Source organism: Brienomyrus brachyistius, chromosome 5 (assembly GCF_023856365.1).
Source record: "Brienomyrus brachyistius isolate T26 chromosome 5, BBRACH_0.4, whole genome shotgun sequence".
In the NCBI taxonomy this organism is placed as follows: Eukaryota; Metazoa; Chordata; class Actinopteri; order Osteoglossiformes; family Mormyridae; genus Brienomyrus; species Brienomyrus brachyistius.
The window spans coordinates 20,007,642-20,028,731 of NC_064537.1; the positions used below are offsets into that span (position 1 = coordinate 20,007,642).

General features: G+C 48.7%; 1 protein-coding gene across 1 annotated transcript in view; it reads left to right on the forward strand.

The window, feature by feature from the left end:
* The window catches only part of spag9b (sperm associated antigen 9b), a 54,319-nt gene that overhangs the window by 10,544 nt on the left and 22,685 nt on the right, over positions 1–21,090 (forward strand). Inside the window, 5 exon segments of the mRNA XM_049013280.1 lie at positions 4,850–4,970; positions 8,841–8,911; positions 14,552–14,646; positions 18,977–19,115; positions 19,117–19,131. Coding sequence (XP_048869237.1) covers positions 4,850–4,970; positions 8,841–8,911; positions 14,552–14,646; positions 18,977–19,115; positions 19,117–19,131 — 441 coding nt within the window.

Consider the following 21,090-nt stretch of genomic DNA (forward strand, 5'->3'; position numbering starts at 1 on the left):
CAAGATTGGCACATCAGACCGGTTTTATCTTTTTTTTTTTTTGACAAATATAGGCTCATATAAAGATGCGAAACTGCTACACCATGTAGCTAGGAAGTCAAGAATGTAATATATAGAGTTTAGTTAAACGTCAGAATGATCAGAGCTCTGATGATTGAGGGGAAGATGTTGCCTCTGCTTTGGGTGTGAGGATGCGTTCCCTACGATGTTTTACTAAAAGTTTGTTCATGGCTGCCTCCTGGATTTTTAAAGAATGTAGCTAATGCTGATGTCTTCTTAAGTCAAGCAGGACCTTGCCATTGTGGCCTCCTACACAGCTTCACGTGGAAGGGGTGTAGATAGACAAAAAGCCCGATAAACCAGACGGAGCTGCTAGACATTCCTGAGTTTTCAGTATCCTGAGCACATTTTTGCTAAAAGTTCCTTAAAATGCATAGTAGGGATACATCAAAAGATGACTGATTATACACTGAAGAAGAGGAGATCTGTTTACTTGAAACTCCTTTCCTTGCAGCTTCCTAGGCCAGAGAACAGGAGCGAGATAACAGATTGCAGCTCTTGACAGGAAGCGTAGTACTTCCCTCTTTTATAGGAGACGTGCGTGTCTTTCCAGACACTGGGAGGAAGTGGGTGTAGTTAGAAATGTTCAGGGAAAAAATGGGATTTGCTCTGTCACCAAATACCGTGTCGGGGGGTGGAGGTGCTTCTGTGGCGTATGACATCCCGTTTGCGTTCGCGGCTCATCCTGCTGTAAACCCCACTGGCGTCACATCAGCGCTACATGAAAAGCTGTTTCATTTTCTCCTCGCGTTTGTTGGAGTGCATGACTAATTGGGGTCATGTGAGAAGGCTGAGTGGCAGCAGAGCTGCTAATCTGATTGGCTGCTTAGGACGCGCTTGCTGATGATGCTTCATGCAGCTTGATGTGTTTTCATGTTTTCATAAGTAGGTTGTGGCCTTCCTCTGCTTTTTTTTTTTTTGTTACTGGGGCATGGCCCTGTGTGCGTGCCGCCTCGTCCTGTAGGGGGCAGCCTTGCAGGGCTCTGTCTCTCGGCCCTGATGTAACGCCATAGGGCACTGCTTTGCTCCTAATGGCACTCCACATGCAGTGACGCTCCTTTCTCTGATGCAGCCAGGCTGTTGGGCTGGGTGGTTCCCTCCTCCCTCTGGTGACTAAGGAAGGGCCTGATTCTGAATTCAGTGATGCTGTTCTGTGGGCCTTTCTGGACCCCCCCCCCACCTTTCTTCTCTCACTGTTTTTATGTATTAAGTTCCACGAAGCTGGGGTGTTTCTCACCGTGGGTCACCAGCCAGCAGTTCGGGGTCCTGGAACGTTCCAGACCAGCCGCTGGCTGTTTGCTTGATTTCTCCCCTCCCATCTTTTCCCCATCTTCTCCTTCGAAACGTGGCTTCCTTGGGAGACGCGCCACAGACCCGTGACTTTGTGCCTGCCGCTGCAGGCCGAGTCCCCGCAGCCCCCTGGTCCTCAGTGCCGAATGCACTGTGCTTTAATGTATAATGAGCGTCTTTTCACGCTTTCTCAGAAGTGCTTCCTCAGCTGTTCCCCTGCCTTCTCTCCTGTCCAGCCACCCGTGTCCCTCTGATGTCTGGGATGATGCTTTCTGCCCTTGCTGTCAGTATAACCTCACATTCCTTGCCAGCCACTTATTTGCAGTTTGTCACAAATGGTTCCCTGAGATAACTGGTACAATCCAGTGGTTATTTTGCAAGTGAAGCATCAGAATGTTGTACTGCTGAACTAGCGGTCTGAGCATTTTCCTGCTGTATTAGCAGGTTGACTAGTGCTTGCTGCTATACTGTCATTTTAGTTGCAGAGGTTAAGTGAGGACGGTTTAGCTGGGGGGCAGCTTTGGACTCTGACCCCGAAAGGTGACTTGGTCCCTCCTCTGTCTGCTCAGGACTTCATTAGGCATCACCTGGGACCTTCTGCCAGCCTGTCTTTGGAGGAACTGGGCTGCCTCAGCTTAATACATCATGAAAGGCAACTGCATGTATGTTACAGGCCGGTAAACAAATCACTGCTGTTTGGAGTCTCGTGTCCTGAGCAGCGTTTGCCTTGGGGCTGCTGGAGTCTCTATTTTTGGGTGCAGGTCAGCACATCTCCTGCAGTCACTGCTGCACAATGCAAACATTGTGAAGACTAAGAAGGCAGCTTTTCTCTTTCTTGCTACTTTCTGTTCTCTGAGTTCCTGTCATGTGAGCCCCGTCCGCCATGGGGGGGGGGCAGGACACACGCTGGGACCTGGGCCGATCACAAGGGCTGGAGTTTGTCGCTGGTTTTTGCCGAGTACCCCCAGGACAGTAGCCCCCACCCGGTCCTGACTCCTACGTTTCGGTTGCTGTTCTCCATGTGCGCCATCTGCAGGCGGTTCGGTGTATTGCGACCTGGAGTGGCAGAGCACCTGTACACAGGAAACCGCTTTCTTACTCTCATTATGGGAAGCTTTGCTTTGGTTGCTCTGTAGTCTCCATTCTGTGTGTTTTTGTTCAACAGCACAGGGAGGAACTGTTGTTTTATCAAACTCATTTCAGCTTAGTTTTTATTTTTGTCTGCTTAGATGCTTGCCGAGGTACAGTGGGCTTCACCTCCTCCTGACTCCTCTCCTGTCCTTTTGTCCCCCTCAGGTTTGTGCTGTTTGAGACTAAAAGTAGCAGTGGGGTTAGGAGGCCTTGGCCTGTGGGGATGCGGTGAGGGTCGCGGCCCTCGGTGTTGGAGGCTGGGGCTCGGAGATGTTGCCTGTGCCTGGAGGCCCTGCCATATTCACAGTGTACACTCTCAGTGATCTTGATTCCCTTAACGGCTCCTGAGCATGCCGGTCCTGACAGGTGCCTCTCCTTATCCTTTAATCTCTTGTTGCTCTCTTTAGAGTCGCTACCTGTCCCTCTTTGTCCTGCTGCATCTGCAGTCAGGTGCTATTAGGGGGCTGCACACATGAGTCAAGGCCCCGTTAGCCAGCCATCACTCTGGGGGCCGCTGTAGTCCCGCTGATGCTCTTATTGCATTTTGTGCTGGTTATGCTTCTTCCCCGGGGAATTCAGCTCACTTCACACCGGGAGTGGAAATCTGGCCCTCATTTGCTGATGAACTTGGAGGTTTCAGTTTGTTCCTTGGCTGTCCGCTGTACGACTTTGCACGAGGTCCAGTGAGCCTGTGTAAGGTCAGGTGCTCTGCAGTCACTGTCTGCCAGCAGCGTGTCCCCAACCTGCCTTTGGGGCCCAAAGCACAGCTTTCTGAACGGCTCTCTGCACAGCATAACCTGCCCTGTGCCGCTGCTCCACCAGTCTCCAGATAAAACATTAAACTGCCTAGAATTTGCTGGTGCAGTTCTTGGTTTCAGGCCGGTGTGGGCTGCGCATGGCAGAAATAGCCTGCAAAACGTGCAGCCGAATAAATAATTGGCTGGTTTTTAGGGCAGGTCCTAAGGCGCCAGGAGCAGCTGCCGCTAGGACGCAGGTGACCTGCTCCTTGGCTGGGGGGCAGGGCTGACGAGCCCCCTTCCCCACTCCTGCCTCGATCATGGGGGCGGGGAAGTTTTTTTTTTTTTTTTACTTTTTTGTTGAGACTCAGCATGAAGGTGACATACATAGTAAACTGACAGCTGTCATCAAATTTGTGTTTTAATGACTGTAATTAATGTTGCTTTGGTTAGTCATGGGTGTAACATTAAGCTTTAATTTTTTTCCAGTTTTTTTAGCTTTAATCTCCCCGTCTTAAACGGTTTCTGAACCACAAGCACTTTTCGTTCAGTTTTGTTAGGAAAACACACCTCTTGGGGGTTGGGACTCGTGCCTGTCGTCAGGTCGCAGCTACGAATCCCCCGACCGACAGACTGCCCCTGCTGGGCCCTGGGGTGACGCCCTTAACCCCCGATTGCTGCAGGGGCGACGCTGCGCTCACCTGTAAACTGTCTCGCACCTGTTATTTGTTTGTCTGTCTCACTGAACGTAGGATGAGATGGGTGAAAAAAGGGGGATGCATTGTGTGTGTGTGTGTGTGTGTGTGTGTGTGTGTGTGTGTGTGTGTGTGTGTGTGTGTGTGTGTGTGTGTGTGTGTGTGTGTGTGTGTGTGTGTGTGTGTGTGTGTCCTCACTGCGGTCTGCTCTCCACTGGCAGTTTTTCGGTGTAATAGCCTTAGTCTGTCCTCAAATCACAGTATCACTCTTCTTTAGGCCTGTCCTACGTGTCCCCACGCACCCTAACCCCCCCTACACTCACCCTGCACTCGGGTCTGCGTAACATCCGCCGACTGTAACTGACAAAGTATTCGCTGTCGGCCTGGCAGTTTGCTGAGTCTGGGAATTTTTAGCTTGGCCTGTAACGAGCAACACTTCAGTCACAAGCTACCGACCTTTGACCCTGTCGGACCATCAGCCACCATGGTCCCTGTAGCACGGTTTTGCGCTCACATACCTGTCCTGAGCTCTGGATAAACCCGAGAGCTCAGGCTTCCGAGGAAATGCTTTGGCTACTTAGGACAGCAACAGGAAAAAGGACCTTTTCTTGTTACTCGAGTGCTGATTGGTCAGCTGTTTTTAGCTTGTTTACTACTAATGGTTATACATCGTGGTGTTTAATTTGACATCCTCATACAGCTTTTTATATGTCACATGACAACTATAAAGCAGCACATTTGAAGCATACATGTGCTCATGAAATATCTTGAAGCCCAGGTTTCAGTGTAACTTTTGGTGTTAAGAATATAGCCGAGCTGAGCTCTTTGGCACAGAAATTGTTATATTTATCTGTATCTGTGCTCCGCTGTGTGACCTGTACGCCCTACCCATGCACCAGACCCTCTCTGACACCAGGCCCATCTCTCTCCCCGCAGAGGTTCATCGAGTTTGAGGACTCTCAAGAGCAGGAGAAGAAGGATCTGCAGGTCCGGGTGGAGACGCTGGAGTCCCAGGCTCGTCAGCTGGAGCTCAAATCCAAGAACTATGCAGACCAGAGTGAGTGCCCTCGTGCCCCCATGCCTCGTGCCCCCATGCCTCGTGCCCCCATGCCTCGTGCCCCGTGCCCTCGTGCCCCCATGCCTCGTGCCCATGCTCGCCTTTCTGGGTGTCGCTGTCCGGCTCACGCACTCATCTGCAGGAACCGCTGCCCTCACGGGACGGAACTCTCCGGCCAGATCGTCCCCACTCTGCCACATGGGCAGCGTGTGACTGTGCTCGCTGCCAGCTCTCTGCCTCGTATAAGCGGATGGCGCGGCGGTTTGACGATCTGCACGCGTGGCACCGGTCTGTTACTCGCGAGGGGCGTCCATGTTAGTTCGGGGAGACGCACACTGATACACCTGAACCCTAAACAAACACCCACACTCACAAAGTGACTCATATGCTGAGACATACATATGCTGCGTCTCTAACATGAATGTGTACCTGTGTGTTTATTAGCTTCTCCGCTCACCTATTGCTCAGGTCTGCCCCCTGCAGGCCGCCCTCTTAGGTTTGCGCTCCCCATGCGACCATTTGCACCATTTGACCTGTGGGCTCTTCCATGACGGACTCCACTTCTCATTTTTCAACCCACGTTGCATAACCAGCTGATGCCAGTATCTATTACGGACCCCCGGAAAACACCCTGTGAGGGTCACGGCGGAGCTCTGCAAAGGCCCACAGCTGCCGGTCACCACCCCCCCCCCCCCCCCCCGGCTTGATCACGCGCCTGAAATATATATCGCGTCGGGGAACTATTGATAAATCCACTGAGTCAAACACAGAAACCGCAGTATGTAAAGTTGATGAGCTGCACATGGGGGGGGAGTAAATGTGCTTTAAAAGCTCAGGACATGCACCTTGCTTCCCGTTAATTTCGTTTTGTGTAGTGCTGGGCGATGTAATGATAATTTGTTGTGACTGACTGCAATTGGATCCATGATAAACTTTATTGTAAGAAAAGTGATGCAGCACTTTACAAGCCTGCTGTCAAGAAGTAAGGAATGTGGCTGAGCTCCCAATGAATGTCCAGCTATCAGTCTGCTGCTTAACAAATAACTGGAAGAAAGCGGCAAACGCCTCTCACCCGACGCCTGCCTGACTTCTCAGCGCCGTCTATCTCACTTTCCTGTCAACCATCTGTTTCAAAGGATCTCGGCTTTAGTGACTAGATCTTGAACTAAAAACTCAATTGATCTTTCTTAAACTTTTTAAGATCAGGCTGCTAAAAACATTGCACTCGTCATGCGGTAAATAGACAGGTCGGCCGTGCGGTCGAATAAACGTGTGTGTGTGCGTGTGTGTGTGTGCGCGTGTGTGTGTGTGTTTTGGCTGAGCATTTCTTACAAATGTGCTGTTATTGACCAAAGTCACAAGTTCATTTGTATTCAACTTCAGTTTTAAAAGAAAATTAAGAAGCACACTGAGTCAGTTCCTTTTATATATAATTTAATATTTTACATCCCTTAATTGAGTTTATTTTTATAATGGTACAAGCAGTGTTTCTCGTAAGCATAGAGTTACTGCTTAAGTCGTTAAATGGTTAATCATCCTTAGTACATGGTGTACATTCCAGTGTGGTTGGTTTGTAAATAAAAAGCGTTGCGTGTGGATTGTGGTTCTAACCAAACATATGATGATATGTCATGTTGGCCATATCGCCCACCCTTACTCACAAGATGTAATGTACTTTCATATATATCAGTGGTTCTCAGACTCAGTCCTCAGACCCCACTGTCCTGCTTGTTTTCCTGCTATCCCTGTCCTACACAGTGGGGCTTGAGGACCGAGTTTGAGAACCACTGATGTATATGAACACACACACACACACACTCCTCAATGTATGACAGGGTTTGGTTCTGAACTTGTTGCAGGTTGAGTGTCTTAAACTACTAACATGCAGTCGGACCCTTTCCCGGTTTCTAAGTCAGTGTTTCCCAACCCAGTCCTTGGGGAACCCCAGACAGTCCACGTTTTTGCTCCCTCCCAGCTTCCAGCCAATCAGGAACACCAAACAGCTGGTACAGGTGCGCTGGGAGCTGAGAGGAAGCAAAAACGTATATTGTCTGGGGTTCCCCGAGGACTGGGGTGGGAAACGCTGAAATAATTGCCATGAACACTGTTGCCTGCATACGTCTGCTGACCCTGGAACAGCGTGCGACGTAAAGTAAACAAAGCTGCGGGTTTCTGTGCCGCATATGCTGGCCAGGCCAGCCGTGGTATTGTAGCAGGTCCTAAGAATCAGCCGACAAGACTCTCAATTCCTTTACAGTAAATGTATTGACCAGTGGGATGATGGCTGTGAGTGTGATCGGTTGTCAGATGAGCTGCACCTATTTGTGTGTTTGTCTAATGCATATTATACATTGTGTTGTATACACGCCTGTGTGGGGGTGGCCAAACTAATGGAATGAAAATGGATTTTGACTGAAGTAACTTTAATTTCAATTACAAACACAGAGGTGATTCATGTTGAGCTGAATGCGAATTAGCAGGATGTGTCAGCTATGAGGCGGCTGACAGTCAGGGCTCTGAGGTGTGAGTTTTTACAGCTACCCGAAGCGCTCTGGAGCAGCCACATCGCTCAGTTCAGGCGTCGGTCACTAAACATTCAAAATGATTTAATATGTCACGGGGAAATATCTCAGAATTCATGCCTGCATGTAACAAACGGCATTATTGAAAAACGGTCTGATACCCCCAGTCCACACAGTTCAGGATTTGTATGACGGCCCTGAAGTGTTTCCTGAAGGCAATTATTAGCTCATTGGTTTCTCTGTTTTGCTCGCTGTTCCCTCCCACTTGTATACATATTTTGCCTATTTAATCACAGTCTGGCAATTTACTGTTTGTTACTCAACCACACCGATGACACTTGGTTTTGTGTTGAAGTCTTTGCAGTCTGTGTTATTTGCCACCGTTAATCTCGAATTCTGGAAAAGACTGGTTTTAGCACAAAATGGTTATTTTTGCAGTTGAGTGAAAATATATTGCCATTCTCAGTTTTTGTTTATGCCGAAGGAATGGTATTTGTCATACTAGGCTTAGATTAATCACATGGCTAACAGAGGGATTATGCTGTTCAGTGACCTCCAAAGGAAGCCCATTTGAAATCAACTGAGAGATTACTGGGTTTCCTGCGTTTTATATCTCCCGCTGGCATTGGTGGTGAGTTGCGCAGACTTTTGTCCTGTTGTACAGAGGACATCTTGTGGACACTCTGCCTTACTGCAACCGGCAGTAGCTTTAAAATACAACATCCGCTTATTCAATTTTGCAACCGATGTTGCACCACAGAACAGGTCAATTCAAAGTACATTTTCCACTGCAAGTACATATGCGGTCATATTAAGTGGTTCTCTTTCCTTCCAGTATCGCAGATAATATACAAATGAATGTGGATTCCTATAATCAATAAATCAAGAATTTTTTATTTATTTTTGCTTTATTATTTATTATTGGTTTGTGGATTTTTATGAAACATTTAAAAAACATTTTCATAAGAATGTAAACGGTTACTTATGTTGGTGAATTTGCTACTCGCCACAAATTAGATTTATCGTATCAAAATAACTTGCTCTGTGTAGTTGGGTACTCTAACGGGGCTTATGTTTTAGCCAGATATTTACTGGTTTGTTCCAGCGGACTGTTGTGTCCAAACTGGTTGTGTTGCGTCAGTTGTGCCCAGGGGTGCAGTCGAGGCATGGATACCCAGGCAGATTCCGGGGGCCCAGCATGTTACAGGGGGCCTTGAATATGTACAATAATACATAAAATTAGGCGAGGGGGGGCAAGGTGTCAATTTGCCAGGGCACCTGCGGTGTCTGACTGTGCCCCTCATTAACCATGCCATGCCATCTGCCAACCGCATGTCCCCTCTTTCAGTCAGCAGGCTGGAGGAGCGAGAGACCGAGCTCAGGAAGGAGTACAATGCGCTCCATCAGAGGCACACGGAGGTAAGGGGGAGCTGGGGGGGCCGTCGCACCAGGGGTCACGCAGATATGCTCATGTGCCCCTGCAGCCCTCTTGAGTGATTATGGGTCCATTCACCCATTCGGGGGGGGGTCGACGGTGCCTACAGGCTCTCCATGACAGCTTAGGACACAGGGTTGGGGTTCATCCTGGAGGGGATACCAGTCCATTACAGGGCACATATATACCCACACACACACAGCCAGTTCAGAGATGCCGGTTTGCCTGAACCGCATGTCATGAAACCAAAGTACCTGGAATAATCCTGTTTTACTGGCTGAGCCTCACGTACCACAGGGATAGCAATGTAGCTGCCTGCATGTCGTTGGTCTGCAGGAGCAAACCCATCCAAATTACGCACAAATTAGTGCAATACACATTTGTCTCAGTAGATGGGGGGAATGCATGCACTGATGTCACGTTCTCCCCCCGAACATTCCTCCTCAGATGTACTGAGTAGCAAAACATGCTGCAATATGGCTGATTTTAGTCGGGGGCAAACTTACCTGCTTAATCGGTTGAACTCAACATGGATCTGTCTAACTTACCAAAGGACCAGAGGACCATGGACATTTATATATGGCCAGCAATCGGGTTTCCTGACGATATGTTTTGTAGAAACGCTTAATCTGTCTGAACTTGCTTTGTGCAGTAGCCCCTGTCTTTGCTGTGGCTACCTAACCCTACCTAACCATTCTCCACTTTGTATGTAGAACATATTGATTTTGTTTTAATAAATGCTGACAAAACCCGTACAGTTTCATATAATATTTATGAATGCTGCTAAATATTTAATTGAGTAGTCAGTACGGTTTCTAACTAAAAAATCGAACGTAACCAACATGACATGACAACCACAAATCCTTGTTTCGGAGTTTGGACTCCAGTTGTTGCTGTGGATCACATAGATCCACTCTTCTTTTCTTTATTTTTCAGCAGTATGCAAGAAGAGCTCAGATTTCATGTTGTATCGATTCGCACAACTACAGCAGCCATTCAGACCACCTCTTTCCTGTTTTAGAGGGATGTTGTGGCATAATGCTGTTGCATGTACTGGCACTCAAATGCTTATATTAATATGTTAAAAGAGCATAAATATGGAGCCGGCCAAAGGTACTGGTGCCCTTCCACTTAAAAAAAAAAAAGAATAAAGAAATTACCATAGCAGATGCCCCAGACATTTAAATGTTTTGCGTGGCAGCATTTTGGGGACCCAGCGGAAAATAAAAGCGGCGAAAGGGTGACAGACAAAACACGAACCATCTGTACGCATTGTAGGAAAATAACGCCGTACACAGCGGCTAACGCTACTGCTGTGCAGAGCTATCTGCAGCACCATCAGAGCTCTGTACTGAAATCCACTGCACCGGTGAAGAAAACATTAAAAAAATATGTTTTATGTTTTGTTATTTATATTGTTTTATTTATATTCTATTTTATGTTCAATTGAGAAGTCAAATATAGGAGAAGCCTGTCATTTGAGTTTGTGGTGAAATATTTTATGGTGATAGATATTTGTTCTGTTTTCTGCATTTGATGATGGTGATTATTTAACACATTTCATCATACATCTGCTTTATTTAGCAATTTTGTCTTTCAAAATAACCAAATAAAAGGTTGCTTTCCAGTAATATATTTCCAGAAGTTTTTCTTAGAATATTGTTAAAATATTATCTCGTCTCGTTCTCGTGAACCCAATGTCGTGTCTCGTCTCGTGGGCTGAGTATATCGTTACACCCCTAATAGTAAATAATAAACGAAAATGGCATGAGCAAAATTAATCGGGGCCCCTTAATAATTGCATTATAGTGGATACCTCAAGCAGACTGTTTCATTTAATTAGTATCGTAGGAGTCTTCAGTCGTAGTCTCTCAGCCTACTTGAAAGGAGTAAAGTACTCTGCTGTTTGTGTGCATCACACTGAACATGGACGAGAAGCGGATATCCAAAGAGCTTCATGACTCCAGCATGGGACTGCAGGCAGCCTCCCTGGATGTGGCAGCAAGAGGAAAGTTCACCCAGAATGAACAGAGGGACAGTTCAAATGATGGCAAAAGATTCAAGGAAAATGTCAACAAGATCAAAGTACAACTGTATCACTTTGCACCATCAGTTGCTGTCGGAATGAAAGTTGGTTCAGTAGTAGAAGACCCAGGAAGACCCCACTTCTAAACCACTGACACAAAAAAGCCTAACTGTAAATTGTAGCTGGATGAAAATGAATGTTGACAAGGTACAATCTTTGGGGGAGAATATCCTTTTGGAGAGATTAAAGAAAATTAGAGTCTTTTCGTAAGTGACAGTAGCTGAGATGTTTACAGAAGACAAAATGATGCTTTCAAACAAATGAACACTCTTCCGATTGTGAATCACAGTGCAATGAAAAGAGTATCAAGACATCCTGGAGTGAAATCAAATCAAGTGGATCTTTGTCATACCATCTATATACAATCCACAGCTCACAGTGGCGCGGAATAATGTTCCATTGGACTGTGGTGCAAATATATATACATAAAGTGCAGAGATTCTAAATAAGGCAATGAGGGAGAGTGGAAAGGAGAATAATAGCTAAGAAATAAAAAACATAAACGTATACATACGCTAATGCGCAGGGGAGCATGCAGTACCCACACAATAGGTCAGAAACGGTGACGTAGAATAAGTACAACCGATGTAACAATATGACAGAGAACACAGGTGTCGGAGAAGGTGCCACGTGGGCAGTGTTCACTGGATGAAGTGGCACAGCACTACAGTGTTAACATTGATAAGCAACATAATTAAATTACCGAAAATAAGATTAACGAAAATAACAATAGTATAACAATAACAAAACAATACAACGATAAGCATTACATGTTTCTTGTACAGCCGTGGCCAATAGTTTTGAGTGACAGAAATATAATTTTCACAGTGTGCTGCCTCAGTTTTTATGGTGGCAGTTTGCATATGCTCCAGAATGTTATGAAGAGTGATCAGATGAATTGCAGTTAATTGCCCTGAAAATTAACTTTAATCCCCCCCCCCCCCCAAAAAAAAAACTTTTCCACTGCGTTCCTCTGGTAACCATGGTTACCTGCAAGGAAACACACGCAGTCATCATTGCTTTGTACAAAAATGACTTCACAGGCAAGGATATTGCTGCTTGTACGATTGCACCTAATCAACCATTTATCAGATCATCAAGAACTTCAAGGAGAGAGATTCATTTGTTGTGAAGAAGGCTTCAGGGCCTAAGAAAGTCCAGTAAGCGCCAGGACTGTCTCCTAAAGTTGATTGTTTGCTCAGGAATGACAGCAGGCAGGTGTGAGTGCATCTGCACACACAGTGAGATGAAGATTTTGGAGGATGGCCTGGTGTCAAGAAGGGCAGCAAAGAAGCCACTTCTCTCCCAGAAAAACTTCAGGGACAGACTGACATTCTGCAAAAGGTACAGGAATTGGACTGCTGAGGGACTGGGTAAAGTCATTTTCTCTGATGAATCCCCTTTCCGATTGTTAGGGGCATCCGGGAAAAAGATTGTCCGGAGAAGAAAAGGTGAGCGCTACCATCAGTCCTGTGTCATGCCAACAGTAAACCATTCACGTGTGGAGTTCTCAGCCAAGGGAGTGGGATCACTCAGTTTTGCATAATAACCCAGCCATGAATAAAGAATGATACCAAAACATCCCCCCAACCATCCAAGAACAGTTTGGTGATGGACAATGCCTCTTCCAGCATGATGGAGCACCATGCCATAAGGCAAAAGTCATAACTATGTGGGTCGGGGAACAAAATATCGACATTTTGGGTCCAGGACCAGGAAACTCCCCAGACCTTAATCCCATTGAGAGCTTGGGGTCAGTCCTCAAGAGGCGGGTGGACAAACAAAAACCCACAATTTCTGACAAACTCCAAGCATTGATTATGCAAGAATGGGCTGCCATCAGTCAGGATTTGGCCCAAAATTGATTGACAGGATTCTAGGGAAAATTGCAGTGGTCTTGAAAAAGAAGGGCTGCCACTGCAAATATTGACTCTTTGCATAAACTTGATGTAATTGTCAATAAAAGCCTTTGACACTTATGAAATGCTTGTAATAATACTTCAGTAAACCATAGAAACATCTTACAAAAAGATCTACAAACACTGAAGCAACAAACTTTATGAAAACCAATACTTGTGTCATTCTCAGAACTTTTGGCCATGACTGTACATACCTGTGAATACACTGCACTAATACACTGCACTAATACACTGCACTTTTTTGCCCGCACGGTTTTTCTCTGCAGTTCCTGTACCCAGTCAGATGAATTCTGCAGACTTTGCCAATTTCACTTGTTTCAGTGTTACCCCCAATGTTTGAAGAAACAGATAATTACCAGTATTCTTATAACTGACAGCAGGTCACATCCAATAATATCCTTTTTCGCTTTACATCGTTAGCTTTTATTTCTTTAAATTTTGGTTTTATATCACATTATTTTCGGGCACTGTAAGCAGTGCAGTGAATATGACTGCTGTTAAAGCCGTACTTGACAGAGATCCATTTCATCAAACAAGGAGCACCTTTTCCCTCCCGTAGCTGTATCGACATACGACAGCACTGCGTTGTACGGTGAGATGAAGTTGCACAGGGAGAGGAGGCACATCTGAAAACCAGTCTAATGTGTGTGACAAGGTGATAGAATTTAAGCTTCAACGGTGAGAATAAAATGACTCCGACCTAAAGACCTTTCTTGTGATGGTAAGGAGGAGGAAAATTTTCCAACCCTGGTTTGAGCAATAACATTGTTTGCTTATTTCTCAATTAACTCACAGTAACTCTGATTTTGCCCAAAATCGCACAGCCCTTCTGCCCAGTGTTGGGAAAACTCTGTCTCTATTGCAGGTAAAGGGTCTTCTAGCAGGATAACGACCCAAAACATATTTATAAGAGTACCCTGAAAGCCTGCCACTACAGTTATTCCCTTGAACGAATATGCTAGAAAAATATTTGGCTAGGGGTCCCAGTAATTTTGTCCATGACATTTTCAGTTGTTGGAATGAATATGGAATGAATCACGACGGTTACTAATGATTTTTCTCAGTTTCAGCTTATTTCACAGAAAACTGAGATTCTGTTTTTTAAAAGTGGTAGAGTACCAAGACCTTTGGCCACGCCTGTGTCATTTCGGCGAAGCTTCAGGTTGCTACGCTTCGATCCATCTGACCCCTGAACTCTCTGCCATTTATATACAACGTGGATCAAATTTGCTGTTTCTCAAAGAAGAGGAATCTCTGAGACTGTGTTCCAGGCAGTTGGGAAGCTGACCCAATTCTTTCAAAGCTTCTGGTTCAGTGCATCAGACTAAGCTCTTAAAGTACCCCTGTGTCTGTGTGTGCTGGATCTGGGCAGACCCCACCCCAGCTGCAGCACTTCATTGCAGAAAGGGACCCATTCACGGGTCGTCCGGCAGGATGTGCCAGCTCTCCTCGCCATTGTTCTCTGCAGGAGAACTTACCCCGGAGAACTTATCGGGGTTAGACATTGATACAGAATCAATAGGAAGCACCAGGAAGGTTCTCACAGAAGTCCACTGAGCAGTGTTTTGAGGTTTGTTCTGGCCCATAGACTGAACTGTATTTCCTTCCATCTGTTCCAGATGATCCACAACTACATGGAGCACTTAGAACGAACGAAGCTTCAGCAGCTGACGGGTGGAGAGGCTTCTGACACGGGGACCTTCGGCAGGGTCAGGTAAGACCCCGGCCACCTGCGGTAAAACATGCCCGGCTCTACCCTGCACCACTCGCTCTTAGAGGCGTCCATCTCGGCCTGCATGACCGCTGCCGGCGCCGTAAGCGGCCACCTTTGTGGCTTCTGAGCTGGAGTGATGACGCAGGTCAGCGTCTGGATGATGGGGTTGATCTTTCATGGGCTCGGTGCACTTGGATGCCTATAATAGTGAATCCTAGGTGGCCCTGATTTTGGCTAATTTCCTCCATAAGACCAGAGGATGTCAGCTGACTGACGAAGGAAGCCTATTGGGGCAGCACTTAGGATGTATGGAGAATGGCTGCTTCTCTGTGTTTCTTTGTGTTTATGGGTTTTTAGTTTGCTGTTCTTTATATAGCCATGTCCTCGTTACATGTTAAGCTTTGAGTAGGAAAAAATAGTCTCTTAACTGGACTGGGTGTCTGTCACCTTGCTGCTAGCGGGGCCTCCTCTGGCAGGCCTTTGGTAGCCGGTGGGGCCCCGGCGCACGGCCCCTGCAGGGGGCCCTTGGACTGGCAGGCCTCCCTCTCAGTGTTGTGCATGCAGACAGGGTGACCTGGTTCAGGACGCACTTTTATTTGTTGCCTAGGGGCTTGTCCCTTGTTTGTCAGTTTAAATCTTCTGGGGGAGGCTTTGTCTGAGTCATGTGAGCGGTAGGTGGGTGCTCGAGCGACGCTCTCTAAAGCGGTATTTCCCAAGCTGGCCCTCAGGGATCCACAGATGGTCCATGTTTTTGCTCCCTCCCAGCTCCCTGCCAGACAGTTCACATTTTTGCTCCCTCACGGACTGTCTCAGGTCCCCGAGGCCCAGTTTGAGAGACCCTGCTCTAAAGCATGTGACGGTCCGTGTAACGTGATTATTACATTGTAACTGCAAACGAGAAGCATACATGATGCGGGACCCGCTGGGCAATTTGCGCTCCGGGAGGAGGTTGCTAAGAAGCAGCCCCGTGTGGCGTTGACTTCCTCCAGCAGGATGTCAGCCAGGATCTCTCTCTCGCCTGAGAGTGGTGGGGCTTTTTGCCCCTGGACCCAACCAGTGGGTGTTATTTCAGACAGGTTTGGAGAATTCAGTCAGGTTAACTGCATGCTTCCTTGCTGTACAGTGCAGTATGTGCGCACCCTGGTGTGTAATGCAGTTCTGATTGGTCCCTGCTCTCGGGAGAAGGCGTGTATTAAGGCTTGGGGTCAGTGCTGTGTGTGCTCTGCCTTGGGGGGCTTTAAGTTATCGGCCTATTATTCGGATGGATTTGTATAGTATTTGAAATGGGTGTCCTGATTTTTGTATTTTTTTTTTTATATAAAGCCTGTTCATGTTGTTAACGATATTTCTAACTGCGCTTGCGCGCTCACGCACCCACTAATAGACACACACACTCAGCATGCGCTCCTGTTATCAGCAGCTTTCAGCCTGGCCTCTCGGGCTCGCTGATCGACTGAGGTTTTATTCGAGCCTCTCGGCTTTTCAAAGCCTGCAGAGCCGTCTTCACTTAGTTTTTTTCTTCTCTTTTGTCCTCTGGCCAATGAGCTGGGAGGTGGTGGGGGGGGGGGGGGGTGCGAGGGGAGGAATATTTAATAAGCCCGATGCTGGGCGAGAGAGTGAGAGAGTGTGACGGAGAGGGCGAGCGGGAGCCGGTCTGAGCAGCGGAGAGAGGGCAGCATGGCAGCGAGGGAACCGGAAGGCAGCCGCCGCGGGTGACCGTCCGTCCATCCGTCCGTCGGTCGGTCAGGATCTGCTCCCCCGCCCCCGTTTCTGCGATGATGTTACGCCTCCTGCCTCAGACCTGAGAGACGCTCGACTACGCTGCCGCCTCCGCATCCCCGGGATCACTTTGGCGCGGGCGCTCCCACGTCAGCGGCATCGCCCCCCAGCCCCCCCCCCCCCCCCCCCTTGGCGTGTGGCGCCCCCCCCACCATGCCAGGGCACAGCCATGAGCCCCGGGTGCATGCTGCTCTTCGTGTTCGGCTTTGTCGGCGGGGCCGTGGTCATTAACTCGGCCATCCTGGTCTCGCTGTCCGTTTCTGCTGCTGGTCCACTACTCCGTGTCCACCGGACTGCCTGCGCTGACGCAGTCACTGCCGCGGATCGCCTCCAGGTAGGCATGGCGCTCGCTCGCTCGCTCTCTCCCCTCGCCTCCCCTGCTCTGCACGCTCCCCCGCATCCTCGCTCCTCCCGGAGTTGTCCCCGCAGTCTCTCTCTCGGTATCGGTGAGACGGCAGCACTTTCGGAGGTGTTTTAAAATGGCTCCCCGCCTGAGACCGGTGGGTGATGCTGACCTCTCAGCATTTTAATGTCTGTTGTGTTTTGAACTTTTTTTTTTTAATCCAAAGTCCTCGGCTTCAGAGCTGTCGTGTGAACAATGCATCACCGCTGCACTACAAAGGGCCGCTTGTCCTGCCTTTGAACTGTGAAGCCGCCCCCCCCCCCCCCCCCCCCCCCCCCCCCCCAAGCCTGCTGTTGTGGGTTATTGTTTGAGAGTCGCTGTTGGCTGCAGATTTTCTGTCGGGTCCATGTGCCCGTCCTGTGCTTTCAGCAACGCTCACCCCCTTCGTGTTGACACACGTGTCAGGGCTGTTCATGTGTTTCTTTAGGGCTTGTGTGTGTGTGTGTGGTGTGTGTGTGTGTGTGTGTGTGTGTGTGTGTGTGTGTGTGTGTGTGTGTGTGTGTGTGTGTGTGTGTGGGGGTGGGGGGTCGTCCCCCCTCTGCCCTGCGTCATGGATATAACTAATCCCCGTGCATCATTATTCCTCTCTGGCCGTAGTTTTCAGCTGCAGCCTTGAGTATTCGTGGTTCCTGGAGGACAGACCGTCACCCAGGTCACATGGATGCTTTGATTTTCCTGACGTTGCGTTGTCGCCGGCATGCACGTGGCGTGTTGCCGATCTGCTCACACTCCGAGCGACTGTAAACATTCCAGGCACCGAGTCTGCGTCACGTCCCGCTGCATTGGAGCAAAGCGTCCGTAGAGACTCGCAGCTTTCAGGGGGCTTCCCAGCCCCTCTTCTGCCGTGACCCCACGACTGGATGGGGGTTAAATGATGGGAGATTGATGGATGAGCTTGCAGTCAGAGGTTTTCCATAGTGATGGTAAATCGAGACTCGTGGTCATCGCTCTGCGGAGTTTCAAATCGAAACTTTGGCTCGTTGCAAACATCGCGCCTTCCTTCCCACCCTTTGGGGGGGAGGGCATGCATTTCCCGCCCTGTGGCACTGTGAATCCCTCCCACTTTGCTCACCAACTGCAGATACTGTGCTCCCCGTCAATCTGCTCGAGTCTCCCTTACCAGCCCCGGAGCCTCTGGGTACAAGTGGTGCGTGAACATGACCTGAATGATGCCTGTTTGCTGACATCCTCGCAGCATAACCCCTTGAACTGACCCCTTCTTCAGTAAGAAACCATGTCATCAGCATTTGGGCCTTTATTATACTGGATATGTTTGTATATCACTGATGAGGAGAGAGTAACAGCTGTGGTCTTATGGTTCCACTGCAGGCTGGTTGGACGCGTGAGAATAGCAGCTGATTTAAAACGTCACAGCTAGCAAGCCGCCTGAATGCTGTGCTAGCTGCGTTCTCTGTGCTAGCTGCGTTCTCTGTGCTAGCTGCGTTCTCTGTGTTTCAGTGTGTTCTTAGCCACGTAATACTGACGTTTCTCTTGCACGGTGTAGATTAGGCTGCCTTTCTGTGGCCGCTTGTTTGTTTTTCTCTATGCTGTCCATGTGGGAATCTCCCCCTCCCCCACCCATGTGCCGCTGGGCTTGATGCTTAGGGGAAACTGACATCATTAGCTAGCTAGAGGAACGGAGCAGGCAGGACTAATACAACAGCAGCAGAGCAATGACGTCATGTCCGCTTGTGGTGTTGGTTTCTGTTGAGATACTGAAAAATCTAGAGCTTTCGCTCACGATATGGAGGGTGTGTGTGTAATGTGTGCTGGGTATTGTTCAGTATAATGGGATGATGTTTTGTTGCCATGGAGATCTCTAGGAGAGAGTGCATCCTGACAGTGGAGTATTTCTGGAAGTCAGTGAAGTTTGCAAATGGCCAATGTTTTAAATGTAAATTGTGAATTGCGTATACATATTGTATGTAGGGGGTTAGGGTGCATTGATCTGAATCACGTTAATGTTCTACCTGTGCTGTGTTAGCTTGCCCCTGACATGGTAAGTTATAAAGTACAGCCCCCGTTTCCCCAAAGTTGACAGTCCTGTATGATTGGCTGGTCATGGTCTCTCTACAGATGCTGCTCACCTCCCCCACCTCCCTTCCACACCCCCCTGAAGCAGCTCTGCTTGTCTCTGTCTCTCCGCAGAAAGGAGCGGCCCGTGTCTCTGGCCATATTCCCTCTGCCTGGAGGAGATGCTCTCCTCACCCCCGACCTCCAGAGGGAGAGGGCGGAGACCCCTGGTACGGACACCTGGAGGTACAACGACCTCAGTCACCCGCGTTCACAACACCAGCCTCAAGGTGCGTGAGCGTCCCGCCTTTGCCTCGAGCAGAGCGTCTCCCTCGTTGTCGATTGAGCGCCATTGACCATCTTTGTGCGTCCCTGTCTCTCAGATTGCAGATTGGCAATATTTTCTACTTGTCAGCTTAATTCCAGAATAGACGTAAATGGAGAAGCTCCATCGCACAGGCTCTGATATTCGGTGCTGTCGGTAGATTGGGTCTGGAGGGCGAGCTGCGTTTGTCTCTGAAGTGAGGTACTGACTGAAAAACTGGCTCTTTATGTGTCTGCCGTCCTTTTCTGTGGGTTAATTTGCTCATTGGGAACAAGCCATCCTGGCACTACTGCCTTCCTCTCTCCAGTTCATTGTGGTCGTTGTATCCCAGATCAGGCCACTTCCTGGGGGAGGAGCCAGCTTTGGGGGCCCTGGTATAGACCCCCCTGTCCCCACGTCCTCAGCCCCGGCCCACAATTGGCCAGCGTCTCAGGCCCTCATGAATATTCAGCGTTCATGAATATTACATTCATGCTTGTATGAATTTGTTAATGGCCAAGCAGTGCAGTGAGTCTGCCCAACCTTATGCGTAGCTGTTCCCCTCCCTCAGTTTTCTGGTGGTCTGCCTTGCGCCCATAGTATCCGGGATAGGCCCTGAACCCCCTGCGACCCTGAATGGGACAAACGGTTTTAGAAAATGGATGCTAAATCATTTGGGGGGGGGGGGGGGGCAGCTTTTCATTGCCCTGCCAGAAACTGGCAGTCGACCAGCCCCAGAGGGGCCCCCCGAGCAGGCGCTTGTTCAGAGCATTCTGGGATACCGTTTTGGGCTCGACACCCCAGAGCAGTCCCGAAGTCGAACCCCAAGAGGACTCCGAAGGCTCTGAATCTGTAACTGGAGTCGCTTATCGACATGCGGCTGACCTTGAAATGCCCTCCTCCTCCTGGGCACCTCCCCCCACCCCCCCCCAACTCAACCTGGGCATTATCTGCATCGCAAGGAGCGCGTTACGCGCTCAGATGCTGCAGTGAGTGGCGGGTGAGGTTGCTGCTCGGGTGGAGTACAGGGGCGATGGGCGTCCCGGCTCCCGCTGTGGTTCCGTGGGGTTTTCCTTGTGCTGCCGTACTCATGTTTGATTGACAGGCGAGCTCTGCAGTTATTTAGCAGCAGTTCAAACTGTACATCGACAGAAACGGCATTGACTGCTGGCTCAGCTAAGCTGTCACGTTTTAGTGTTCGCCCGTCGATGCCTGCAGTGCGATGGCGGCACTGTAAGACGTCTGTGTTCTGGCCGCTGTTCTGCGCCTCAGAACATTCCTTAAGTGAGCCGGGGCCTGTTGCACAAAGGCACGTCTCCGTTCCCATGATCCCGCCGGTTGCGGCCGGCTGTTACCGCTCACCCACGCCGGAACAGCACTGCCCCTTGTGCACCTCCCTCTCTCTGCAGTGTGTAGATTGACAGGCATTCAGACACAAAGAGAGCGTCCAGTGTGCAAATACCCAACCCGTGTGTGCAGATGTATAGATAAATATGCACACCCAGTCTTTGTAAACAGTATGTCACCCAAGTTATTGATATCACAATGAGAGTCTAGTCACGCACGTAACTCTCATCAGCATTATCTAAGAAATGAATTGCTTCTTTGAATAATATCATTTAGTAATAAGCCTGCCAATGAAGCTGCTACTGTTGTGAGGTTTGGGCTCCTGTGTCTTAGTGGAAGCTGAATGGTGGCGTGGCAGCGCCATGGCAACCGGAGACGACCATGATGCCATTTAGCTAGCAGCAGGAGGGGGAGGAGATGATCCCGTAGGATGTGGCTGGGGAGGAGAGTAATTGCTGACTGTAATTAATTGTGTTTTAATATTTTTATTATATCGGCTCATTGCAGTTCGGGTTTGTTTATGTAGTTCTGCTGGTTTTTGATTGCTTTGCTGGTCAATTTTAAGCAATTAGTGCAATTTCCAGTTTACTCTCATGTT